General features: G+C 42.4%; 1 protein-coding gene across 2 annotated transcripts in view; it reads right to left on the bottom strand.

Moving 5' to 3' along the window:
* Nucleotides 1-27,376, bottom strand: part of ALK (ALK receptor tyrosine kinase) — an 805,341-nt gene that overhangs the window by 160,105 nt on the left and 617,860 nt on the right. For both annotated transcript variants that reach the window (XM_085019699.1, XM_085019698.1), the window contains one exon: nucleotides 17,467-17,594. In XM_085019699.1, coding sequence (XP_084875825.1) covers nucleotides 17,467-17,594 — 128 coding nt within the window. The remainder of the gene's footprint in view (nucleotides 1-17,466; nucleotides 17,595-27,376) is intronic.

The following is a 27,376-nucleotide window of genomic DNA, read 5'->3' as shown; positions in this document are numbered from 1 at the left end:
TTATTATTATTATTATTGTTATTGTTTGGCAGGAGAGAATCTGGAATTTAAGCTTATGCTATGGGGTGTGTTTTGTCTTTGCCTGAACTTACAAAGTAGAACGTCCACCTAAAATAATTAAGCAAATGTCTGAAATCCTCTGATTTATTGATAGATTTGCCTTGTTTACAATTCTAGCTGCTGATCTCAATTTTCCACTCTGCTTTGCATTCACGGACACTTTTCCACATTGCTCCCCATTGACTCATTTGTTCATTCACTCATTCAACACTCTACAAAAATTCACACAGCCCCTGTTGTGTGCCAGGCTTTGATCCAAGTGCCAGGGATGCAGAGATGAGGCGGAAGGCATGCAACCTGGCAGGAGGGGAAAATAACAGAAGCTAAAGTCAGATAGGCCATACAGTACTTGGATGATCCACCTGAGCTCCATGAAGCCTTGCTGGAGCTCTGTGGCCAGAGCCCTGGCCCCCTCTCATATGATCCTTAAAGAGGCTGTCCGTATGGGAACCAAGGGCTGGGGTGGGGGTGTGGTGGGAAGAGTTGTACACCTGACAAAAGAGTCCATTAGTAGTGACTGTGTGACCCCTTTGCTATTTTTTGTCTCTGAAAAGAAATAGCCAATGATTAAAGATGCAGGAACTTCATACATCAGTGAAAACTCTGATGAAGTTGCACCAGATAATATAATAATGTGGAGGTGCAACTAAAGATTTTTAAAAATCTAAAAACGCCCAAAGTAATCTTTGACAAGGGAGGCAAGACCATAAAATGGGAAAAAGAAAGTCTATTCAGCAAGCATTGCTGGGAAACCTGGACAGCTGCATGCAAAGCAATGAAACTAGAACACACCCTCACACCATGCACAAAAATAAACTCAAAATGGCTGAAAGACTTAAATATATGACAGAACACCATCAAACTTCTAGAAGAAAACATAGGCAAAACACTCTCTGACATCAACATTATGAATATTTTCTCAGGTCAGTCTCCCAAAGCAATAGAAACTAGAGCAAAAATAAACCCATGGGACCTCATCAAACTGAAAAGCTTTTGCACAGCAAAGGAAACCCAAAAGAAAACAAAAAGACAACTTACAGAATGGGAGAAAACAGTTTCAAATGATGCAACTGACAAGGGCTTAATCTCTAGAATATATAAACAACTTATACAACCCAACAGCAAAAAAACCAATCAATCAATGGAAAAAAGGGCAAAAGACTGTTCTCCAAAGAAGATATACAGATGGCCAGCAAACACATGAAAAAATGCTCAGCATCGCTGATTATAAGAGACATGCAAATCAAAACTACCATGAGATACCACCTCACACCAGTCAGAATGGCCATCATTAATAAATCCACAAATAACAAGTGCTAGAGGGGCTGTGGTGAAAAGGGAACCCTCCTGCACTGCTGGTGGGAATGTCAACTGGTACAGCCACTATGGAGAACAGTTTGGAGATACCTTAGAAATCTATACATAGAACTTCCATATGACCCTGCAATCCCACTCTTGGGCATCTATCCGGACAAAACTCTACTTAAAAGAGACACGTGCACCCGCATGTTCATTGCAGCACTATTCACAATAGCCAGGACATGGAAACAACCCAAATGTCCATCGACAGATGATTGGATTCGGAAGAAGTGGTATATATACACAATGGAATACTACTCAGCCATAAAAAAGAATGACATAATGCCATCTGCAGCAACATGGATGGAACTAGAGAATCTCATACTGAGTGAAATGAGCCAGAAAGACAAAGGCAAATACCATATGATATCACTTATAACTGGAATCTAATATCCAGCACAAATGAACATCTCCTCAGAAAAGAAAATCAAGGACTTGGAGAAGAGACTTGTGGCTGCCCGATGGGAGGGAGAGGGAGTGGGAGGGATCGGGAGCTTGGGCTTATCAGACACAACTTAGAATAGATTTACAAGGAGATCCTGCTGAATAGCATTGAGAACTTTGTCTAGATACTCATGTTGCAACAGAAGAAAGGGTGGGGGAAAAAATATAATTGTAATGTATACATGTAAGGATAACCTGACCCCCTTGCTGTACAGTGGGAAAATAAAAATAAAAATAAAAATAAAAATAAAAAATAAAAACACCCAAAGAATTTGGGTTCTTTAATAAAGTCTCAGCATTGGTTCTGGAAGCTTGGATTTCCATTGTGGAGCCCATTTGCCAGGTGACGGGGACGTGGAAAGCCCATTTAATGCTTTTGGACAGATCTGGTCCAAGGAAGGGAGATTCCACCTTCCTTAATCACTGCAAGCTCAGAACCTCCAAGTCTGGACCAGAAGGAAAACTTCACGGTGGGGATGCTGGCTTTGCTCCCTCGCTTCCTCTTTATTTTCTCCCTTCCTTCTTCATTTTCTGAGATTTGTCTTTTCCTTGGAGAATCCTAAGGCTCACTACTGCCATCTTCAATCTGGTCTCGGGAGTTCCATTTAAACCCTTTGAAACTGTGGCCAGTGCCCAGACAAAACCCTTGGAGTACAACCCAGATAAGCTGGAAAGTTAAACGCAATTTACTAAAGACAGAGGAAGACCTCGGTGTGCACCACGCACTTAGACCCTGGCTGTGCTGAACCCAGAAGAGAAGAGAGGTTTTCCAACCTGGCTAGTTTTCCTTCCCAGCTTCTCCTGTCTTCCTACGCAGCCACTGCAGTCTCCGCTCCACCACCCAAGAGCTCACTACAGTTTCATTTCTTGACCCCCAGAGGAAAATGCCAGACCCTCTCATCTACCCAGATCCTTGCCTTTGCCATGTGATGGGCACCAGGAAAGACTGCAGTCTTAGGTGAGATCTCACACTCAACCAAAGACAATGGCCTTGCCCTTGAGGCCCTCTTCAGGACCTCCCGGTTCAGATGTACCTCGAACCCCCTCACGGTTCATGAGCACGTGTGTGCCTCTGTGTGCGTGCGTATATGTTGGCGGGTGAGGTCTCCAAATGAGAGAGTGACAGGTACATGGAGGGAAAGGAGGAAAAATAGGGGAAGGGGGAAAAGGAGAAGAGGAGAAAAAAAAATCTCTGCTTAGATAAGGAAGGAAAGAGGGGAAGACTCCATGTGCACCCAGCCTGCTTGTGTCAGTTGCTGTCCATGGGTCCAGAGCCTCAGACCTGTGCCTGGAGTGAAAGCAGGGCAGGCTCCACTGATCACTGAGGTGGCCACGGTGATCAGAGGGCCGTTCTGTGGCTCAGTTTTCTTCTCCTCACAAGGAAAGGAAGAAATGAGATAATAGACAAACAAAAAGACAAAGACATCCAGAGTCTGGGAGAGACAGAGGGATGTGAGGCTGAGAGCAGGGAGATGGAGGGAGAGGCTTGTTTGCCAAAACAAACAACTGAGGAGGGAAAAGACCTGTCTGCTTTTACTTGTTTATTATCACGGAGCAAACAAACGATCGGGCTCTGAACTGAGGAAACGCTTTTGGTGTTACACGGAGCCACAGGAAGGGGATAGAGAGAGGAATGGAGAAGAGGACCATGCCTGGGGAAGAGTGGCAGAGAATGGCTGGGACGACAGGCCTCTGCCATTGGTGTCCATGCATGCTCAGGGGAGAAAATGTGAGAAAGAGCACGGGCTAGCCAGCGAGCGAGAGTTTGAGTCTGCACCCTAACAAGACAGAAAGGTATCACTCCTGAGACGGTAAGGTAAGAAGGAAGAGAGACACCCCCTCCTTGTACTTTTCTGCTTTCTATTCTAATCCACATAATGTAATTCTTTTTTTTTTTTTTTTGATTGGAGGACTCATCACTTTTATTTATTTACTTATTTATTTATATTTATTTATTTTTTAAATAAATACACAGCCTTTATTTAAAATTTTTTTTAATTGTTATTTCCCCACATAATGTAATTCTGAGCATTTCTCAGCCCAGCTTTATACATTCATAAACCCAAGTTCAAAGGACAGAGGCTTTGGGCCACTCACAGGCTCTCGTCAACCTCTTGGGACTGGGATGCAAGGGGAGCTTGCCCATTCCCAGCCCTCCCAGAGACCAAAGTGACCTTCTCCAGGAGTCCGTACTACAGCTGTTCTCAGCTGTAACAGCTGGTTCACCTGCCCTGCTCTGTGTCCCTGAGCCATAAACCTACAGACAATCTGCCTCCTGACCCTAGGCTCAGGCTGCCTGCCCCTGTAGCAATGGGCAGCTCATCAGGGCCAAAGTTTTCATTATATTTACATTTCCCCAAAGGTTGAAAGGATCTGCTTATAAAAGCAAAAGAAAGTTGAGGCATTCAACCTCCCTGGGCCTTTTAAGACAATAGACCTATTAGTCTATGTGAATTTCCAGGAAGAAGCCTCTAATTAAAGCTTATGGCCTCTCAGCTGCCATTGGCTGGCGATGTGGCTTGTCCTTCCTGTTCATTAAAGCCGAAGGGCATCCTAGCGGTGTTGTGGTCTCACAGAGCCTATGCCCACCATCCGGCCCACTCTCCCAGTGAGCTTGGGAGGATCCCAGTGCCACCATGACAGCCCCATCACTCCCTTGAGTGTGACTTGGGATCCAGACAGGATATTACACCCGAGTTCTTGAAGGAAATGATAAGACTCTGGTCTACCAGTTGCATAAATGATTAACGACGGGTAATTAGTCGGTGTTTGTTAAGCCTTTTATAGACACAAAATGCTGGCTAAGAGCTAAATGCAGAAGCAAAAGCAGCAAAAGCCAGAAGATTTTACATCCACCCACATGCTGCTCACAGAACCCCAGAATGTCGGAGCAGAGGGAAGAGGGAACCCAGAGATCATCTGCCCTGTGCATTGCGGGGCTTTCAGGGCAGCTGCTGAGAAACTGCCTCCCAGTGTTTCTTCCCCAAACAAATCACAACTAGAAAGGCAACCAAAGTTCCACAGAAACTCGCAGCATAACTTGAAAACCGAGACTATCAAAAACTGCAAAATAACTATGAGTAAAGAGAGAAAAAGCATCACAAGCCCTCTTGTGTGCCCAGTCTATGCCCATCAGCCAGCAAACAGCTCCCTCAGCCCAGTCACCATCCTCTACTCTGGAAGTGCCCAAGGCCCTGAGTGAGGAGCTCTGCCTGCAGTCCTGGAAGAAAGGAAGTAAAATGTCTCCCAGATGGTCAGATAAAGGTTTAATACCCCCCCATCCCTCTTCAAACACAAACCAAAACCAACTCTGAGATCACTTTTGTCCTTGAGAAAGTTTAAGAAGCTTTAGACCAGATAAAAGTCGCAAATGAACCTATCTACAGAAAAGAAACTCATGGACTTGGAGAACTTGTGGTTGCCAAGAGGGAGGAGAAGGACTGGGAGTTTGGGGTCAGTAGATACAAACTACTGCATTTGGAGTGGATAAGAGATGAGATCCAGCTGTATAGCACAGGGGACTATATCTAATCACTTGTGATGGAACATGATGGAGGACAATGTGAAAAAAAGAATGTAGATATGTATAACTGGGTCACTTTGCTGTATAGCAGAAACTGACAGAACATTGTAAATCTAATATAACAGAAAAAATAAAAATCTTAAAAAAAAAATCACACCCCTAAAAAAAAAAAAAAAAAAAAAAAAAACCGAAGCTTTAGACCAATGCACAGGGGACTTTGCAATGTGATATTTGGTTAGTCTGGCCCTGCCCTGGTACCTACATTTTAGGAACGGAGCCTTTCTCCGCCTCATTTGGTAGCTTAGGGCCCCACTGCTGATGCCTTGTGTCGCCTGGGTTCTGCCCACTATTCCGCCCATGCACGGCTTGCATTGAGAGGATCCCTTCCCTTTGGCACCAGCTTTCCAGTGGGCAGCCCCAGTACCTCCTCTTACCCATGTCCCTCTTTCCCCTCGAATGGTGCTTCACCAACATGCTCTCTGATGTTCCCCAAATGGCACAAGGGTGAAGTCACCTCCCAGAATCTGGGGGATCACTATGAGCAGGAAAGTTCTTTTATCTTAAATTTATGTGCAGTTTGCATTGGAGCCCAATATATAGCCTTGCTAGTTTTAATGCACATGTCCCCCACACCAGTCTGGAAAGATGTACCATGTTGATTCTGTGCACTTGGACATTCCCAGTACGTCACTGCACATCTCCGAGGTACCAGTGTCCAAGCGTGAGAAGAGTTGGCCCTGCTTTCCCTCAAGCCACCTGTTGGATCCTGACTCCTCCCAATTTGCCCAGAACCAAATGCTTTCAGCCACTTCCTGTCTGGACAAGTCTCTGGAGGCAGGGAGGTCAGCCAAGTTGGGACACAGCATTGAGAGCAGAGTCATCTTGTCCTCCTGGAGGGGACACCCTAAGACTTCTCGGAGCACCTGAGTTGTACGGTTCCCTGCTGTTTTTCTGGATGACTCATACCAATTGTTTATATCATGGTTAATTAAGAGTTGTCAAGGCCACCGGATCAATACTGTCACGAGACACTCTTTTGGCGTAGGGGAGAGGAGACCTGACCTTGTGTGATTTCCCACTAGGTTCCAGGCACTGTGTCACATAGGCACACACGCTAACATATTTAATTCCCACATGGACCCTAAGCCAGGTACCCTCGTCTTCCTTTCACACATGAATGATCTCGTACTACGAGATGTAACAGACACATAGCACTCAAACAACTCAGGACCCAAACTCACATTTTCCTCATCCAAATCCTAGCCTCCCTCCACTATTCATGATGTGGTGTCCCTGTTCTTTTGGTTGGATCTTTTTGCCCATTTCACTTGTTACGGCCTCTACCGAAGAAGGAAAGAAATAGAGGAGATGAGGTTGGAATATACTCACTTTGCTGTTGGCTGTTTCAGGAAGATGGAGAGGAGGCAGGAGAGCTGGTGGATTGAAACCAATGTCTAGGTGACCTTTCTCTTATCATCTCCAGAATTAATTATGTGAGTCTACCCCGTTTGCCTCACAGCTACAGGTTTTAGGAATGGCTACAAAGGGGCCTTAGAGACCCGAAGAGAGAAAACAGCCTCACCAAACCCCTCATTCATCACTGTCTGGAGTGATAGTCTCATTAATAACTGGGGCTTAATCCTCCACATTCAAAGAGACTCCCATTACCCAAAACAATAATTTTTTAAATTACCCAGGCAGAGTGGCAATTGCACATTGAATACTAAGGATGATTTAAAACTAATAAATACTTTTGGAAATTCCTTGAACATTTTAATGAATTAAAAGTTATGAAATATTTATAAGCAGTAACAACACCATTTAGTACCATTAATAAAATAAATACATTAGTCAGAGAATGAAATTCATTACTGTTTTACTACTAGACATTGATGTCAATGACTGAATATTGCTCCAAATTACTTGTAAAATAGACCAATTATTTTAGTGTGATTAATCTTTTCAATTATTTCTTTTATGTAGTTGTAATTTGAAAGTAATTTTCTTTGGGGAGTACAATGACCTCAGCACACTGGTTCCTTATTTATTTATATTGAAAAACCTTTTGTGTCTGCTCCCATTTCTGGATGGTTTTCAATGGTCAAATATTTAAAATAGTAGCCCAGGCAATCATTACTGTTCCTAAGCACTTTGTGGGGCATTTCTAATTGGCTTGATTAGTGATTATGAATGAGCCATTCCAAAGCAGGAAGTCTCTGCCAACAGCAGCTATACATCAGTAGGGAAAGGAGGGGCAGACAAAGTTCTCTTCTGGTTCCACCAGCTGGGGGCCTGGCTCTTTTAGACTCCATGCTTCATCTGCTTGAGGAGGCAGCGTGATAAGCAGGTCAAAGGATTTTAGGTCTTCCCTGGGCCTCAAGCATCCCCACAGGATTAAATGGTCCTTCTCCTTTGTGGGGCACAGTGGATTCTGTGCACCTGATCACAAAGGAGAAAAATGACTTCGTTGGAGACATAAGCATAGAGAAGCAGCTGCCTGTGAAATCAGAAGGTAGATATGGGCTGTCAGGGTCTCTGTGGATAATGGGGTAAGCCCTCCCTTGGCACAATGGTTCAGACAAGGCCCAGAGTCAAAGTGAAAGATAGATTCAATTTATATGCCAATTAGGGAACTATTAGGGAATATTAAGGAATTATTACTAAAATTATTATGTGTGATAATGATATTGTGGTTCTTTTAAAGAGTCTTTATTTTTAGAGATGTATACTAAAATGTTTAAGAAAGGTGATATAATGTCTGGGATTTAGAAAGCAATCTAGGATGGTAAGAGAGCAGTGGAATGCCACAGCCAGCTCGTACTTGTTGGCAAGAGCTGACTGTCAAATTTTCAGGAATTTTGTGAGCTAGTCGGTAAAGAGTTATTGTTGAAAATTAAATCCTATAAACTTACAGTTAAACAAAATATATTATTTAAAAGGTAATATATTAAAACAAAAAACAACAACAAAATAAAGTGAAAGGTGGGTGTAAACCTGCAAATATACAACATACCCTGGGCTAGTTGTGCAGAATTATTCAGCCCTGGTTCCAGAATAAGGACAGTCAGGGGACATGGGACAGAGAGGGCGATGGTGTTTATTGCGCCAAGCACTGTGCTAGGGGCTCTACACATGATATCACTTTTCATTTCCCAACAAACCTATAATTGTGTATTATTAGTCCCATTTACTTATGAGACCAAATCGAAACTCATGGTTTAAAAAAAACCCACAAAACTCTTCTGTGCTCAAAAGAGTAGTAAGTGATGGAGCTGGAATTCCACACTCGTTCTGTCTGATGCCAAAGCTTGTACTCTCTCTCCTAGGTTGTAACAAGAAAACCTTTATTCAGTGCTTACCATGGGGAAAGCGCTGTTAGTTGCTGATTGGGATGCAGAGATTTTAAAAAAAAGACAGTCTTTAAAAAAAAAAATAGAACCTAGCATCTATTGAGGAAGACACATAAATAACTCTGGAAAGAAGTAGACTGTTCTAAAACAGAAATATATAGAAATAGAATCCTGAGCTGGGACTTCTTAGAGAAGATAGCATTTTAGCTGAGATTTGAAAGATGTGGGGAACTCGGAGAGGCAGCTATTGGGAATGGGAGAGGGGGCAAAGCTGGAACAAAAGCTTGAGGGGAGAAGGCCTTTGGGGAAATGGGAGTGGATCTTCGTGCCGAGATGAAATCCCCACTTTGACACTTATCTTTTAAATGGCACAGTCCACTGATAAATTATGGGCAAGAGGTTTTAGGAAGAGGGAGTTAAGGAGGTGAGTGTTTGGTAAATGGGGTTCACCCTCCACCTGGAGGATGCACACAACGAGGACCAGGTGAGGACACCAGGCTGTGGCTCCGATTTCTCCTCAGCTTTCACTTCAAAGCGATTGCTCCCACCCCTGAATAGTTGATTCGGTCTCTTGGAGTGACCAAGCCAGGTGGTGGCCACCTCGGTGCTGGAAAGGCAGGCAAGCTCCTATCACCCACTTGGCATTGGTTAGCAGGAGGCATCAGAAAAGCCAATTTATTTTTGGGCTTCCCTGGGGCACATGGAAATCCTGGGCCAGGGCTCGGAGCCACAGTCATGACCTAAGTCACTGCTGTAGCAACGCCAAATCCCTAACCAACTGTGCCGGGCCGGGGATTGAACCAGGGTCCCAGAGGTTCCCAAGACGCCATGGATCCCATTGCACCACAGCAGGAGTGCTGGGAGCAGCTTTATTTTTATTTTTACTTTTTATTTTTTAATTTAGTTATTTTATTCTATTTTATTTTCCCACTGTACAGCAAGGGGATCAAGTTATCCTTACATGTATACATTACATTTTTCCCCCACCCTTTGTTCTGTTGCAACATGAGTATCTAGACATAGTTCTCAATGCTATTCAGCAGGATCTCCTTGTAAATCTATTCTAAGTTGTGTCTGATAACCCCAAGCTCCCGATCCCTCCCACTCCCTCCCTCTCCCATCAGGCAGCCACAAGTCTATTTTCCAAGTCCATGATTTTCTTTTCTGTGGAGATGTTCATTTGTGCTGGATATTAGATTCCAGTTATAAGTGATATCATATGGTATTTGTCTTTCTGGCTCATTTCACTCAGTATGAGATTCTCTAGTTCCATCCATGTTGCTGCAAATGGCATTATGTCATTCTTTTTTATGGCTGAGTAGTATTCCATTGTGTATATATACCACTTCTTCCGAATCCAATCATCTGTTGATGGACATTTGGGTTGTTCCCATGTCCTGGCTATTGTGAATAGTGCTGCAATGAACATACAGGTGCATATGTCTCTTTTAAGTAGAGTTTTGTTTGGATATATGCCCAAGAGTGGGATTGTGGGGTCATATGGAAGCAGCTTTATTTTTAAAGGCTTCAGTCCAGGTGAGGCCAGAGAAGTCAGGTAGCTCAGGACATCGTCTGCAACACACCTCCACAGCCATCTTCTCCTTTGATGCTCACAATTAAGGTCAATTTTGTGATAGCCATTGACATAGTGATTCCTATTTTAAATTAAAAAACAATCAGTGTACCAATTCTGGGGGAGACCTTTAATGTCCCTTCTGATCCACAGAGTTGGTTATTCAATGGCAAATTAGAGGTGGAAAGGGGGCTTAAATCCCCATTAGCTGGTTCAGTGCTTGTTCTTCAGTCCTTCTGAGAAAGGCAAATTGCAAGTAGTTTGGAGGAAGACATCTCTATAAATAGAGGACCTATTCCTCTTTGGGAGCAGTGTTGGTGCCAAGCAGAATGGGGATCTTAACGCCATTACACCGAAACTCAATTTTAAGGCAGAAACAACTTTCTATCAGTGTGACTACATGCTCAGTTTAGCATTGCTTAGGAGACGTCTGTCAAATGAATGCGTGAATGCATACATAGATGGATGGATGAGAGAATTTTCTGTTAGCAGCCCCAAGACAGAGTGCCACAGTAATCTTCACTTTACAAGCACAGACTGAGGATCCTGCTGGGGCATTGCTTGCTTTTGGAACAAAAAATGCCCAGTTTGGGCCAGGATGCCAGGAGCCCATGAGGTTATCCCTCATTTTACCCAGCTGGATTTTGGAGCCTACTCTAGAGGCTAATTGGTTTCACATGGCTGGCCAAAGATTAGAATATTTTTTTTAGCTCTCTTGTTTCCTCTTGTCCCTTTTTCGTCTGAGGAGGACATCCTCCACTGCCCATCACTGTCTTTGATGAAGTAAGAAGAGAGAAAGGACACCAAGGCTGGGAGATGCCACACATTTTTTTTTAATGGAAACATTCATACTAGCTCCATAAGTAGCATCTCAAAGCCAGGACCCATAGTGACAAAAATCTGTCTTGCGCAAATGGCCCGTATTCAAAGTACAATAGCCTTGGGCTTAGTCTGAATCATTTAAAGAAGGTATGGTTAATGTAACTATATTTACCTATCACTTTTTTTTTTCATTTATGGCTGCATATTCAGCTTATGGAAGTCCCCAGGCTAGGGGTTTAATCAGAGCTGCATGCAGGTGCCAGTCTACACCACAGCCACAGCAACGGAGGATCCAAGTGGCTTCTGTGACATACACCACAGCTCACAGCAACACCTGATACTTAACCCACTGAGTGAGGCCGAGGATCAAACCCCCATCCTCATGGATACTAGTCAGGTTCATTACCACTGAGCCACAACGGGAACTCCAGCTATCACATTTTAAATAAGTACAGAATAACAGAATTAAAAGCTGGAGTTAATAAGAGAGTTAAAAGCCAGATTTTCCAGTGGTTCTCAAACTGTACTTCATGAAAACCCAATTGGAGGGCGTCTCAAGGTCTGTGGAACAGCTAAGTTCCCCACCCTCACCTCCTCTGGGCAGCTCTGCTTATGTAATTTTATATACTGGACTTCTATGTAAGACTTTGTTTGAATTAAGGGTTCAGCCTCTAAAAAAAATGTTTGAAGACTGTGGATCTAGTTTAAATGCCCTCATCTTAGGCCCAGAGAAGTTAACATATCTGTGCATCCCCAACTCTTTAGGGACATGTGTTTTAAGGTATCCAGGATGGTCAGACTGCATTTGACACCTTGGATTCCTCTCCTTTTCTGAACTATGGAAGTTAGTGAAATAACCCGTCATGGGTAACGTGAGGATTCTGAATGGGTCAGAAGAGGTAAAGTGTATGAAAGCATCTTGACAGGGTAAAGGCACCAAGAGCGCCACTTGGTGAGAAATCTGTTAGTGAGCTGAAGGTGGCTCTGACCTGGGAGAGCTCAGCTGTGGTTCTTGTAGGTTCCTGAAGAGAAGGGGAACTATGGTGACCTGCAATACATGTGTTTAGGCTTACCCAGGAGCCATCTATCTATTCCCTGATTGTCATGCCTGGGGGCCCTCTGTTGATCAAAAGGTGGTGATCCACATAAACCGCCTTTGACCAGTCTGGGCAGGGACAGGAAAACTATGACTTGGCTTCTTAGGAAAATTAAGAACTTGGCAACTATGAGATTGGGGTAGAAAGCACATTCAGCTAATCAGTAATTTAGAGTGTCAAAGTTGGAGGTAAATCTTTGGGTGGTTGTACCTTCAACTGCCACATGGTGAGGGAATGAGATTAGATGCTTTTTGGGATCCTTTCCGGGAGTGATCTTCCACAGGTAGCAGCAATGTGTGGTAGCGAAGAGCATAGATGCTGGAGCCAGTTGGCCTCCATTCCAACATCAGCTGTGAGACTTTGGGTAAATTACTTAGATCTCTGTGCCTCAATTTCCCCATCCATATAATGGGAGTGATGAAAATAATAATACATTCCTCACAATATTTTGTGTAATGATTAAATGAGTCAATATACACAATGTGCTTAGAAAAAAAAAAAAAAAAAGACCAAAAAAAAAAAATTTAAAAGGAGTTCCCGTCGTAGCGCAGTGGTTAACAAATCCGACTAGGAACCATGAGGTTGCGGGTTCGGTCCCTGCCCTTGCTCAGTGGGTTAAGGATCCAGCGTTGCTGTGGCTCTGGCGTAGGCCAGTGGCTACAGCTCCGATTCGACCCCAGCCTGGGAACCTCCATATGCCGTGGGAGCGGCCCAAGAAATAGCAAAAAAAAAAAAGAAAAAAAGACCACAATGTGCTTAGAATAGGACCTTGCACATAGAAGGTGCTTGTGTTTGTAATGTGTATTTTTATGAGTTGCTCAGAGGCACAGTGATCTTTTTCAAATCCTTTTCAAAAATGCTAGTCCTGCTCTTTCTGACATGTGTTTTTCTGTAGGTTTCTCTGAACACGAGAGGTCCTGAAGCACGTCCTGCTCAATTTATTGCTCCAGACTGTCTGCTGAAGGAAGATCTTCATGAAAGGGTTAAGAGTTTCTTGGGGGTCCAGGCATGGGCGTCTCTAGGGGCCGATGTCCTTCCATCAGGCAGAATCTACACACTGCTCTTCAAGATGAGGGAAAAACATCCTCCTAGTAATTTTCGCTCACTGCTACTTTCTTTTGGAAGTAGTAGAGTAATAGCCCAAAGCTATAAAAGCAGGAGCAGCATTTATCAATTAATTGATTAACCAATCAGTCAACGAGTTTCTACATTGTGTTTCTTATGTGTTTAGCATGGTGTTAACTGGCCCCTGGAGAAATAAAATAAATATAAAACAAGGTTCTGAACCTCAAGTTAGGGTTCCAAAATGACTAATTGAGAAATAATTATAAAAGAGCTACTAAATTTACACGTAGAGAGCAAAGTCTTCCGAGATAAATTTCTTTACTTGTGAATGACATTCTGGAGGGTTTGGGCTCCAAGCTGGATCTTAAATGAGGAGTCATTCATTGTTCATTGTGGAAGACCTGGGACCAATTGCGCCACTCCTGGCACAGCGTACAGAAAACCAGTCTGACCAGAGGGCAGGAGATGTGGGAGAACAGAGGGTACGACTTCGGGCAGGAATGAGGGGTGAGATTGTAAAGAACCTTGGAAATCAGGCAGAGATCCTGGGGCTTTCCACGCAGGACTGAACAATAGTGAAAGTACCAAGGTTAGAGTCAAGATGATCCTGATGTTAATCCCAGCTCACCATCAACCAGCTAGGCGATTCCCAGCCCATCATTTTCCGGGCCCCAGGAAATGAGTGTGGTGGTCCAGTCTAGCCCCTATATTTCTGATGTGGTAGACAATAAGTTACTGAAGTCTCATGAACGTGCCACAAGGAAAAGGAATTCTGGGGAGATTTATCTGGCAATGTGTGAGGAATAGATAATGGTATCAGGGAGACCAGTTGGCTATTGCCCAAATCCCATCATGCATACACAAAGGTTGGGATAAGGCACATGGCTGAGGAAATGAAGTCAGAAGGATAAATTTGAGAGGCAGTAACAACAGCATCTAGACAGCAACAGATAGAATGTAAGGCAGCCACAATTCTAGACCTGGGGCTTGGCCATCTGGATGTAAGGATAAGAGGAAGAATCAAAGATAATTTCTATGATTTCCAATAATAAATGAAACTCCAGCCTCTACAAATTCCATTAAGGCAGCAGACTGAAATGGACAGAAATACTGGCTTGGTGATCAGATTGTCTTGGGAGTGAGTTTGGCTCTACCTTTCCCTAACTGAATGACTGTGGCAACTTTAGAAATTTCCATCAGCTTCACTTTCCCCATATGTAAAATGAGGATAATAGTACTTATTCTATAGTATTATTATAAAGCCCACAGGGGATAAATAATACATATACAGGGATGAGTACTTTGCCTTTGCACATGGTAAGTACTCCACAGATGTTAGTTTTTATTGCTTATTAACCAAGCATCTATTAACTGTTAGTCATTGTGATAGATATCAGAATTGAGATTGGAAAGAGGCATGCTCTCTGCCTGATGGTACCCACAGATAAATATCATCTCCTATATGAGAACTGTCCCAACATTCCCTGTAAGACTTCTCCAGTTTAATTAGAATAACACCTCTTTTCATGTGGGACAAGGAAGGGCTGTAGAGTTCTATAGAAAGTAGACCAGACATCCTGCAAATCTAAATACACCCTGGCTAGCATGTCATCAGTCCTGATCACCCCCTTCAAAGATACTACTTCTCTCCTCTTAGTTCCTACCCTTCATGACCTAATTAAAGCCAAGACCTCAGAAAACACAGATCTTTGTCTACCCAATGCACCAAAACAGCTCCTTCCATTTAAATATGAGGGTTTTTGTAGAATGCTTCTTGTTTGCAGCGTGTCCACACCAACTGATGTAAAACTGAATTTGCTCCATATGGGAGGAAGAGTTGGAAGTTCTCAGGGAGCACTGGTATCACTTTTTTCTTTTCTGCTTTAACCATCCACAATGATCTCTTCACACCCCATGGTGGCCACAGGATTGCAAACCAGAGAAGGAGCACAGAGGACACCTGCCTACCCATGAAGACCACTTGTCCTTACAGCCTGTGAAGGAAGGTAGCTGAGCCATGAGAACCTTCCTCTTGGTCAATCTGCTTTCCTTAGGGAATCAGTAGCAGACTTCTTATCTCCCTCCTTAATAGAGTGTCCTGCCAGAAGAAACACTTTCTGGATCATTAGCAAAAATTAGAGAGGTCAACTCACCTGGTTTCATAAGGGTAGAGAAGCAGAAAAGAAACAGGTCTTATAAACTATGAAGCAGATCACTGCAACATAAACTAAAGAGGAAGAATTTTATGGTCAAAGGAAGTTGTAGGAGTAAGGAAGGAAAACTTTGCACAACTAGTTGAGATTCTTAAAAGGTACAAAGGATTTTTGCAGGAGTATTGGTGCTGGGCCTGATATCTGGAGTTTTTTAGGCTCTTATTCCCATCTCCTGATGTTGTTCAAATGAGATCAGGCCAGTTCTGGGAACTAATATCTTCTCTGACATATTCCTGTTAATTGGCTCTATTTTATTTTAGCACATGGCCTCTTTTGGACGGTATGTAGACCCTTGACATCTGTAAGGATGGATGATGTCCAAAGACATTCACAAATCCCCAAGTTCATGGGTGCAGAAACATCTGTATAATCTCCTGGCTTTCTCCCAAACCACATGTTTCTTACACAGTACCTCACATCACAGGCTAAACTTCAACTTGAACTGAAGTTCAATCTATCATGTTATGGTGATTTTTTTTTTTCCCCATACATAAATCAGTTTCAATTAAAGGAAAAAAAAAACCCACTTTGTGAAAGTTCTTGCATGGTTAGCAATGAATGAAGAGCTATAGCAACATAAGAAGCTGGGTGGCCAGTGGGCTCCCTACCTAAGGGAGTCCCTTCTGTTTACCAGCTCCAGATTCACAACTGGGCCTCTCCATGCAACACATGGCTGTGTGTTATGGGCCTTTGTGGTTGTTCATGAACAGTCTAAATTGAGACATTGAGTCTGGGAGTGCCACAGGCTCCCTTCCTGTCCATACTTCATTCTTAGGCCTCTCAGAATGGGAGGTTTCATGACACAGGTTCACTCCCTTCCCAGGGAACCTCTGGGAAGAGGCAGGCACAGCAGGAGGAATGAAAGCAACCTTTTTCTGAATATTTGTATAATTCAAGCCCATTTTTTATACTTTCTATATCTGGTACATAATAAAGGATATTTATTTATAATTATGACCCTAGGTCTTCTGAAGAATCAAGGAAAGATATCTATGTCTATGTCTGTATCTTACATCTCAACGATCTATCTCATCCTGTTTATCAATCAGAATTGAGGCAATGTATAATGAAAGATACAAATAAAATATGATCTTAAAAATATGAGTAGAAGATCAAAAACTCTGTTGAGGGAGGAGGAAATAAGCTTATAAAAAACCTACACAGATATAATTACTGTGACTGGGTGTTATGTTTAGGTTAGAGTTTCCTGGCAACAAAGGCAAAAAGAAAAAAAAAATCATTAAATTGTTCTTTGGGAGAGAGATGCCTTTCCTTGGTAGTACATCTTGAAATAAATTCACAAAGTAGGACTTTTGCAAAAGGAATTCCATGACATGGTGGACCATGCCCTAATGAGTTTTACAAAATAAGCAAAATATTCATATATAACCATTTCTAATGTGGTCATTTAATAATAGCTTAAATAAAATCATTACAATACACAGCTGTAAATTTTGCCTCAGGGAAAAGTGTAAAGTAATAATCATTATCAAGTTGGTGGGATGAGAAGTGAGTAGAGATATAAGTGAAACAAAAATGGCAGAATTTGTAATTGCTGAAAATGGGTTAAGGGTATATATGGGAGTTCACTGCACTATTCTATTCATTTGTATACATTTGAAAATTTCCACAAAACAGAAAACCAAAACCCAAAAACAAACAAAGAAAACAAACCACAGCTGAAAGCATTTGGCTGCCAGGGAAGTTAAGCTAATGTGTTAACTAACAAAGACTATATTTTACTTGATAAAGTTTTAAGTAATGCAAATATAATAATCTAGTCAATCTTTGAAAACCAATTGGCTTATGGAATACTTGGTAATATTCAGAATCAGCCCCAAAGCACTGTAAACTTTTCTATATAAGTGTGCATATTCCCAGCTAATTGTGGGAGTAGGTGACTGACCCACTTAAGACAACAAGCTACCAAGGAGTGAAGGGGAAAGCCAGATTCAGATACCTTCACTGCAGTTCTTCAGGGCAAAGAAGTCCACTGCAGACAAGCTTCGGTTTCCACTCGAAATGTATTCCAAGGCCACTCGGAATGGGTTCTCTGGACGCCCAATTCTTCCCTGCAGCACAGTCCAACTGGTTGCATTGGAAAGTAGAGAGGAAGAGCATAGAAAAACAGTGATGAGAAGCAGGTCTAACCTGCAGAGAGGTCCTGCCCCTGTACAGATTTCAGGGCCCACATTCTTCATGGGCACCAAGGGATGGAACTCTAAGTGGCTTTGAGGATGGTGATTCTAACCGCAACACACACACATTTGTTTCCTTCCTGTGCAGCTAACTCGGAGATCCAATTCTTAAACCCATTGTAGCCACTGGTATTTCTTTTTTCATACTTCGTAGGCAACTGAAGACCTCTGGGCCATTTTAGTAGCTAGTCTTACAGGGGGAAAAAAAAATATATATATATATATAAATATATATATCTGAGAAAACCTACCAGCAGAGTGAAAGAATACTCTTTAAATCATTTATCAGTATATTCATAATTATCTCTGGAAAGAATGCTTAGTTTTTGGAATTTTATCTGATCCCAAAGTCTCAGAGCACTCAGGTTTGCTATATAGCTATTTAAGGGAAGCTAGCAAATACTATTTATTTACTGCAGGAAAATTAAAGTGCACTGAAGCATGTATTTTGGGGTAAAAGTTACCCAAGATTGATGTGGACTCTGCAAAAAGGTACAAACAGAAGAAGACAGAAGCAGGTCAAATGGTGAGCTCTGCATCTATCTATAATCAAGGACACTGACACCGTTGGAGAACAGAGAATAAGCTAAATGAACATTTTTACACCTCACTATGGCTATTAACCTCTTGGAGTAGTCTCCTGTCACTGATTGGAACATCAAATTTACTTTTCAACACTGACTCAGTTTTTTTAATAGATATAGTTATTTTGACAATTTTGTGTGGAGAATGGAAATTACCTGGACTATTTCGTATTTTCTTTCCTTTTAAAGAAAAAGCAATTTTATTGAGGTGTAATTGACATACAATAAGTTGCATGTACTAAAAGCGTACAATTTGATGAATTAGACTGTATATATTGATGAGTCCTGGCATATGGACACACCCATGAACTCATCACAATGGTTCATAGTGTCTTACCACTAGGTTAGGCTTGGGCATGGCACGAAAAGTTTTAAGAATCTTAGAGAAAAACTAGCTAGTCTTTTAAAAAAATTTTAAGCACCCTCCAAACCCCCAAGTAGAAAGTGATCCTCACTATAAAAAAAATATTAAAAATCCAACATTCAGAAAAGTTGTTAAAGGAAAGTAAAAGTTACCCAGAAGCTCATCAGAGATAATCACGGTGAACACCTCTGTGAACAGCCTTTTAGCTACAGTTTTACACAAGAAAAGCCATTCATACATATGCTCTCTGTGACTGCACTTTGCCACTCCGTGGTACCTCAGAAGACAATAAAGACAGATTACATGATCAGGTCAATGATTGCATTTTCAATGATCTGGCATTGCTCTTGATTTCTCTTCTTTATGATCATGCTGAAGCTAGCCCTGTGTGCTTATGTAAATACTGCCTTAGGACAAATTCTTAGAACCTGGCTCAAAGTGTACGTATATTTAAAACTCTGAGGCATAGTGTCAATCTTCCAACAGTGAATCAGAGGGCCCATTTCTCTCATTAGCTTGCTAACACTGGATCCCATCAAATCTTTTCCGTCTGTTAACTTTTGGTGATGAAGGCACTGCCTAAGGCAATCAGCGGGCCTCCGGTGGGGTGTTCCTGGATGGCAGTTTTGTGTCTCTGGTTCCTGCCATGTTGTTGGGCATGCAGTGGGAGTCTGCTGAGTGAAGAAGGCAGTTTTGTTCCCTTTTTTATGCTTTCCTGTAGTTAATTCAGGATCACTGGAGCCAAAGCTTCAGCCATTTAATAAAAGTGTATTAAGTTTCCCCACAATAGATGCTGTGGAAGCGATTATTGCTGTTGTAAAGTTTGCTCCCTGTAACTGTACCCAGCAGGATTTCTATCCAAAATAAAGCCAGTGCGATTGAATAAGGAAAAAGAGGTCTTTCTGTTTAAATGTGGGACTGTCAAAGAAATAAAAAATTTGAAATAAAATGTAAATGGGGAGTTCTTAAGGAAAAAAACAAAGAGAGCAGAACTTGACTTGTTCTTCTTAAAAATAACGGACCCTGTTTTTGAGGAAAGATGGCAGTGAAAGACATGACAATTCATATTCTTCCAAAATCGTAGCTCTGCTCTGAGGAATGATAGATTTTAACTCCAGGTACACAGTGGCCCTTGACAATGATTTCCATTTCTATATTGGCACTAGCCCTCTGGATAAATGTGTCAAGAGTTTTAGGAATTAGTTTCTGAGTTACTGATGCAATAACTTTTGTCTGAAATTCTCTGGCCTCCCATAGTTTACAGCTGCACTTTAATAACTTCCAGAGCACTTGCCAAACATGATTTTATAACCAGGGAAGTTGGGACTAAAAAAGGGCAAGCTTATACCTAGGGTCAGATTTGTTTAAGAGACAGCAAAAACCGCCTGATAAACAAACCCCATGTTCTCTTTTCTCTCTGTCTCTTTTTGTTTGTTTGTTTGTTTATACCCCTGTGGTCATAAAACTCGCTCGTTTGGGTTCCGTTTTCCTCTTTGGCTGGTGGCAACTATACTTGTGCTTGCAAGGGGTAAGGTTATGTTCTAACCTAGAGCCTCCTAGAGACAAACATGCAGCTGTATCCACGTGCTGGGGATTTGTGGCCATATTGGCACCCTGCTTCAATCGATCAAGGTGACAGTGTGGGGAGTCCACCTGCACTTCAGGAAGCCAGAAGCACGGCATGCATGGCCTGTCACCATCCATTATCTTCCAGGGGTCTCTCTGGAGCTCTCCACTTCCAGTTCTGGCTCTGTTGACTTTGAACAAGGCACTTTACTCTGAGTGCCTGAAATTCTGGGTGTTTTCTGATCAGTTGTAATCCTAAACCAGAGAAAGTGTCTCTGACTTTGTATGAATTTGCTAAGAAAAAAAAATTGCTACATATTTGTGCCAAGTGGCTACATCATAATGAATAAATCAGAGTCCACTGGAGATTGGTTTGTGAATATCAATGTCCATTTCCGACCTGGAGGCTGGAGGTCGTGTATACAAAGGCCACTAAGTTGGGAGCTGAGTCCCAGATTCTGGTTCTGATTTTGCATGGGGTAAGGTTACTCCCTGCACTTCCTTGGGTTTTAGTTTCTTCGTTAGCAAAATGTGGCCAATGAATTAAAACTTCTTCTTATGCCACAGGTGTGGCCCTAAAAAGCTTAAAAATAAATAAATAAAAAAAGGAGTTCCCGTGTGGCTCAGTGGTAACAAATCTGACTAGTATCCATGAGGATGCAGGTTCGATCCCTGGCTTTTGCTCAGTGGGTTAAGGATCCAGCATTGCCGTGAGGTGTGTGTAGCTCGCAGACGAAGCTTGGATCTGGCATTGCTGTGGCTGTGGTGTAGGCCAGCGGCTATAGCTCTGATTTGACCTCTAGCCTGAGAACTTCCATACGTCACAGGTTCGGCCATAAAAAGCTAAAAATAAGCAAACAAACAAAAACAAAAAACTTCTCCAGGGTCTCATACTGGTTAGATGCCCATACTTCTCTATAGCCACTTGCCTGGGTCCTAGCAACAAAACACTTTTCCAAACCCCTGAAAGCTTCATGATGGACCAGTAATATTCTACAGAAGGTGGATGAAGAATGATTAGTCAGAGAATCACAGACTTATTTCTCCAAAGAGACTCAGTTCCACCCCTTCGGAGAGATGGAGAAACTTGCTCAAGGTCACACATTTGGTTAATTGTAGACCTAAGATTAAAATAAAATGTGAAAAAAAAAGAATGTGTATATATATATGTATAACTGAGTTACTTTCCTGTACAGGAGAAATTGACAGAACATTGTAAATCAACTATAACAAAATTTTTAAAAATCAAACATATTATTGCTCCCAGATGGCAAGAACAGAAGATGATATGGCCTAGGGATCAGTCTGTATATTTAGCCACATTTCATATCTGGAGAATCACAGAGATAAAGAAGGATATCTTAGCATTGCTAGAGGGAATCACCAGTCTGGGTTTTGAGGGTAGACAGGCCAGCTAGATAGTGATATACATTGTCAGAAAATGCACACACAAAACAAAAAAATCATAAGAAGATTGACATGGAAATAAAGACTCTCTAAGGTTCCCACTGCTCCCTACCAGGTTAGCTTCTACATGTTTAAAGGCAACTGTCTGGCACTTCCAATGTGAGGGCAAAAGCTGCTGATGAGACTGAAGGGTTGGCAGATGTGTCTCAAAAGAATGAAGGCACCAAACTGTTTTAAACCCAGAATGAAGGGGCACTTTTTGACAACACTTGAGGGCCATGGATGGCAGCTGACAAGACAGAGGAATGTATGTTACTTCCCTGCTGTGTGATTTTCCAACAGGCATGATGTTGATGTAGACTGGCTCACAAAAGTGAGCCCTCAAACCAATCTGTTAGTCAAAGGAATGCCCTTCTGCAGGGTTTTTGGCCACCACAGTATCAGGAAGCCTACATTCAGTTCTCAGCTCCATCATCAACTAAGTGACCTTAGGCAAATGATGCAACTTCTCTGATCTCCTGTTGCCTTATTTTTAAGGTGGAAGTCATTTGCTTGCTGGATTGCTGGATTGCTGTGAAGATTTGTGAGAAGGATGTACACAAAGGAACATCCTTATTGAGGGCTTAACAAGTGGGAGCTGTTCTCATAGAAGACCAGAGCTTTCTTCATGGAACAGCACTGGTCCATGAAACTATCTGCATCTCAACTTATCTAGAGATTCAAGTGGGAGAGGAATGTAGCTAAAAGAAGATGAGGGAGGCATTAGCAATTTATGAATAGCAGCCATCTTTTGTCTAAACCAAAAACATTTTAGTTGAGATAAATTATGTTGAAACACCCTTATAACAAAACATATTAGGATTGGACTACGACAGCAGATCAGCCTTCTGGTCCAGAACTCTCTAAAGGCCCCCCTCTCACTTGGAGTAAAATCCTCTTATGTACCTTTGCATCTTTCTGTAGCATGTGAAACGATGCCTTGTGTCTAGATTCTGGTTAGAATTTGTTGAACTGAATTCCATTTCTCAGGTTTTTACTGATACATGTTGCATACTAGATAATATATTACATACTTTTAGGATGCTCATAGCATACTCTTCGGATGCTCTGCGGATCCTAAGAGTTTGGATTTTAGCTTTGCACTCAAGGAGCTTACAGACTAGTGAGAAAGAGTAAAAATGTGTATAAATTTAGAGTGAATGGCGGTATAGAGGCACTGAGTGAGTGGCACGGGCACTCTGTACTAGTGAATCACAGAGGGCAAAGTGATGTCTCAGATCCAGTGATCAGGAGAGGTGTAACTTCAGGATGGGTTATGAAGAAGAGGAAGGACTGGGGAAAAAGGCAATGTAAAAAGAGAGGCTGGCACGAGCACATGAGCAGAGCCCATACACACTGTGTATTCAGAAAGAGGTGGTCCTGTCTGGTGAGAGTCAATGTTTTCCACTAGTCTCTACAGGAAGGAAGTCCTCTGTGTCTTACCACTGTTCCCTACTGCCCCAGCCTCTACCTCCTCAAAGCCCGACTGATGAATCACTCATCACTGTGTCTCCAGTGTTGATACATTGTAGACACTCAACAGATATTTGTTCAATGAGAGAATAAGTGCAGCAACAGATTTCTGTCAGACAAAATTCTGACATTCTTGGCCAAAATTTATATAGTAATGGAGCTGAGTTAATCTGGAAGTTTGGGTCAGTTATTATTAGCTGTCATCCATTAAAGTGATAATGACACCTAGAATCTAAGGACTGGGGAATTAGGGGAGTTGAAAGAAGTTTAAGGATTGATTCATGGTACAGCTCTTGGCTCCCCCTTTGTCTACAGGCACCATCTTTAAAGGGGCAGGGCCATGGGAAACCGTCAAATTAGCTCTTGTCCAAGGACCTAGAACCCAAAGAAGAGTTATGGTAATTGAGAGTTATGGTAATTGAGACATGGAGGGGACCTGAGTGCTCAACAAGAAAGGTCCCATCTCATGCATGAACTTCCTCTACAAGACAGGTTGGCCTTATAAAAGCAAGCAATGCGAATATTAACAACAGCAACAATTTCAAAGATAATAATCAACAGCAGTTAACATTTATTGAAGGCCTACTGCATGCTCTGCTTCTAGTTGAGTTTTAAACCCAGCTTCATATGACTCCAGAGTCTTTATGAACACTATCTTAAACTGTCCCTTTTGAGCTTCTTGAAATTAGAAACCATGTCTTCCTGAGCCTTTGCTTCCACTCTGGCCCTGGTGATCACGGCTGGGAACTGGAAGCCAAAAGATGTGGTCATCCCATGTTCTACAGTGGCTACAAGAGCCAAGACATTCAGGTGGCGGCTAACCCCTTGCCAAGATAGCCAAACTCATGGGTTAAGTTGAGGATGACGGAAACCACATAGACAACTAGCCACATACTTTACCCACGAAGCTCAGTCATGAGATTATTATTATTACTGAGCAGAACACTTTCAAGGTTCAGGCCACATAGCTGACTTTCTTTTACATGTCCCTTTGTGAAGACACTCTCTTGACAAATGTCCAGACATGGGTGTGAAGGTATGAAGATTCATTAGAAATAAGGAACTAAGCCTATGGGTACTTGCCTAGATCAATACGGAAAAAAAAAAAAAAAAAAAAAAAGCCGATTGCACATCTATCCCTAATCTTATCCTAAAGCAAAGAAAAAACACATATAACTTTCGAGTCTTTTTTTTTTTAAATAGACCTTGTAGTAATTCTGCAGCAAATATAAACCATTCAGCACTATTTTTATTGTTTCCATTAAATCAGCCTACATTTAAAGCATTTTTATGGGAGGTAGTAGGGGGGAAAAATGCCAGATCAATGTAAATTTTACTGTAGAGTCTTTTGTTGCTAGTTAATTTTCTGTAATAATAATACTTGGTATGTGGTGTGGGGTCTTTTATCCAAGTAGCCTTGGCTTTGTTATTCCCTGCCCTTCAGAAGTTAGATGAATGTGCCCTGGCAAGGACGGATCTGGATGGAAACGAGGTTTCAGGTTGATTCAGGGTGTGGTTCTCGCCAGCCCATGGTGGAAAAGAGCTGCCCTGAGGCCGACGGGGGCTCTGGTGCTGCTAGAGGGGAGCTGTGGGAGCAGAGCGTTGCCGACACAGGGATGGGCTCACTGGGGACTTGGCTGAGACCTTAGCATTGGCAGCTGGAAAGCAGTTTTGGATTTCTTTTTTTTTCTTTTTAGGGTCGCACATGCGGCATATGGGAAGTTCCCAGGCTAGGGGTCGAATCAGAGCTGCACTGCTGTTGCCTACACCACAGCCACAGCAACACTGGATCCGAGCCGTGTCTGCAACCTACATACAGCTCACGGCAACGCTGGATGCTTAACCCACTGAGCGAGGCCAGGGATGGAACGCACATCCTCTTGGATACTAGTCTGGTTCTTAACCCACTGAGCCACAACGGGAACTCCGCAGTTTTGGTTTTTATCAGAGTTGCTGTATGGGTCATAGGAAACTGGAAGGTGGCCCAGTTTTCCCAAGGTGGGGGCTAAGCAAATGTTCCCAAACTGCATTTCCCCTAAATCTTCCGTCATGCTTTTGAGCAAAAGAGAAAAAATTGAATGCTTTTGGGCTCCTTTTCCTCATCTCTCTTTAGCTTCTTCTAATTTCACCTCCTTCCTTCCTCTCCCCTTCCCTTTTTCCCTCTTTCCTTAAGGAGAAATATACTATCAAAAACACAAACTCTGGAGACAGAGTTCCTGCCTCATAATCTCAACTCTGTCTCTTACTGGCTGTGATGTCTGGCCAGATACCCACTTAAGCTCTCCACACCCAAGTTCCATCATGAAGAACTGGGGATATTGGAGTTCCCATCATGGCTCAGCAGAAACGAATCTGACTAGGACCTATGAGGATGCAGGTTCGATGCCTGGCCTTGATCAGTGGGTTAAGGATCTGGCATTGCTGTGGCATGGGGTAGGCTGGCAGCTACAGCTCCAATTCGACCCCTAGCCTGGGAACCTCCATATGCTGCAGGTGCGGCCCTAAGAAGACAACAAACAAATAAACAAACAAACAAAAACCTGAAGCTATTACTAGAGCTTTATAGGATGTGGTAAAGACCAAGTGGGTTAAGTACTCAGTCGGCCCTCAGCAAACATTAGCTCATACTGTTACTGTGGGTTTCTTTTCTCTCCTACACCCACTATAGCAGATGACCTTACAAGGAACGACCTTACAAGAAGGTGGTAGAGGAAACTAACCTCGTGCGATGGGATTTCGGAGGTCTGGGGAGAGCCTTCCACCCCAGAACACCAAAACCTTGGGGATTCTGTCCAGTCTCCCACGTGGAGCTGAAGAGACAAATGCACACCTGCGGATGCTCCAGGGAACACAGGGCCAGGCACTCAATATACTTTTCATTTGTGTGTGTGTGTGTGGGGTAGGGGTGTATATTTACATTCTGCCTCATTCCAGAAAGGGTTTAAGGCAGCTATTTTACTTTATCTCATTTAATTTTCACGACAAATGCCTGAGACAGATATTATCACTCCCATTTTATAAGAGAGAAAATTGAGGCTCAGAAAGCTTATAACCTTGCCTGTGTAGTAAATGGTAAGAGGCGATGTGAACTCAAGACCATTTATCTTCAAAAGTGTTGCACTTTCTATGATATTGCAATAGGTTTAAATTTATGTTAAATGTCAACACCTAGCTTTTTAGAAGAGCTTTTTAGTGGGGGTGGGGTGGGGGACATTAGTGTTTGGAAAGGCTGTATCCAGGAAATACTTTGGCTTCTCCCAGTGTTGCCTCAGGCTACGTTATTCCGTCTCCCCTCAAGTTCCACATCCATCAGAACCAGGTTCGAATACATGGTTCTGGGAGGCAGACATCCACCCTGGTCCCTGGCGGAGAGTTTGCTCTTTATTCTACATCCAAGGTCAGGAAGAGGAGACCGAGAGTTGACAGCTGACCCCTACATCCCTGGGGGGGGACCTCACCCCTACATCCCTGGGGGTGGGGCAGAGAGGAGTGGGCTGATCAGGCCACAGTTGCAAGAAAAAATGTTAGTAGGAGAAAATGTTCTTACATGACCTCCATGTGACACATTTACTTGCTGGATTAGCATAATCTCTACATTTTATATTCAATGGAACACCCTATGCCCCCTGACTGTTCAAGGTTATTGAATGTAACCTTAAACAGAAAACAACCTTGAAGAATGTTCAAGGTTCCTCTCTAGCACTCCTCTCTTTTCCACTCCTACCACTTGAGTTAGTTTAGCTTATTCCCAGTTCTGTTTACATCAATTGTAACTCATTAACTTGGTGCAATGTGAGCAAGAAAAATTGGAATTGCTTTGTAAAAACGAGTAGTGGTAAGTCACTAAAAATAACTGCTGTTTAATTAGATGTGAATGGGGCAAGAGAAAAGACCAAGGGAAAAAAAAAATCTTAAAAATCCCCCCCAAACTTCAGATTAGTCCGCAAGTGTTCTAAAATTATTTCCATTTTAGAGAAACTGAAACTAAAAATCATGGATGTGGTGTCAGGGTGTCATAAATGTGATTCGTACAGAAAGACAACGCACGACTCCCAATAAATAGGCCCACACAGGATGCAAGGGCTTTGGCCCTACAGCAAGAGACTGGTGAATTAGCATGTTTAGAAACTGCAAGTTAAAATGAAATGTTTTAGGCTGTAAGTTGATCCTCAGGCAACTACTGGTTCAACCTTATTGTCCAAAAGCATGTTCTCCCTGCTTTGTATTTAAAAATACACA

This window comes from Sus scrofa, chromosome 3, assembly GCF_054392235.1.
Source record: "Sus scrofa isolate SSC_HxYL_T2T_F1_AM1 chromosome 3, Sscrofa_HxYL_maternal_Yorkshire_Landrace_v2.0, whole genome shotgun sequence".
NCBI classification, from domain to species: Eukaryota; Metazoa; Chordata; class Mammalia; order Artiodactyla; family Suidae; genus Sus; species Sus scrofa.
This window is presented reverse-complemented; position numbering and strand designations above follow the sequence as displayed.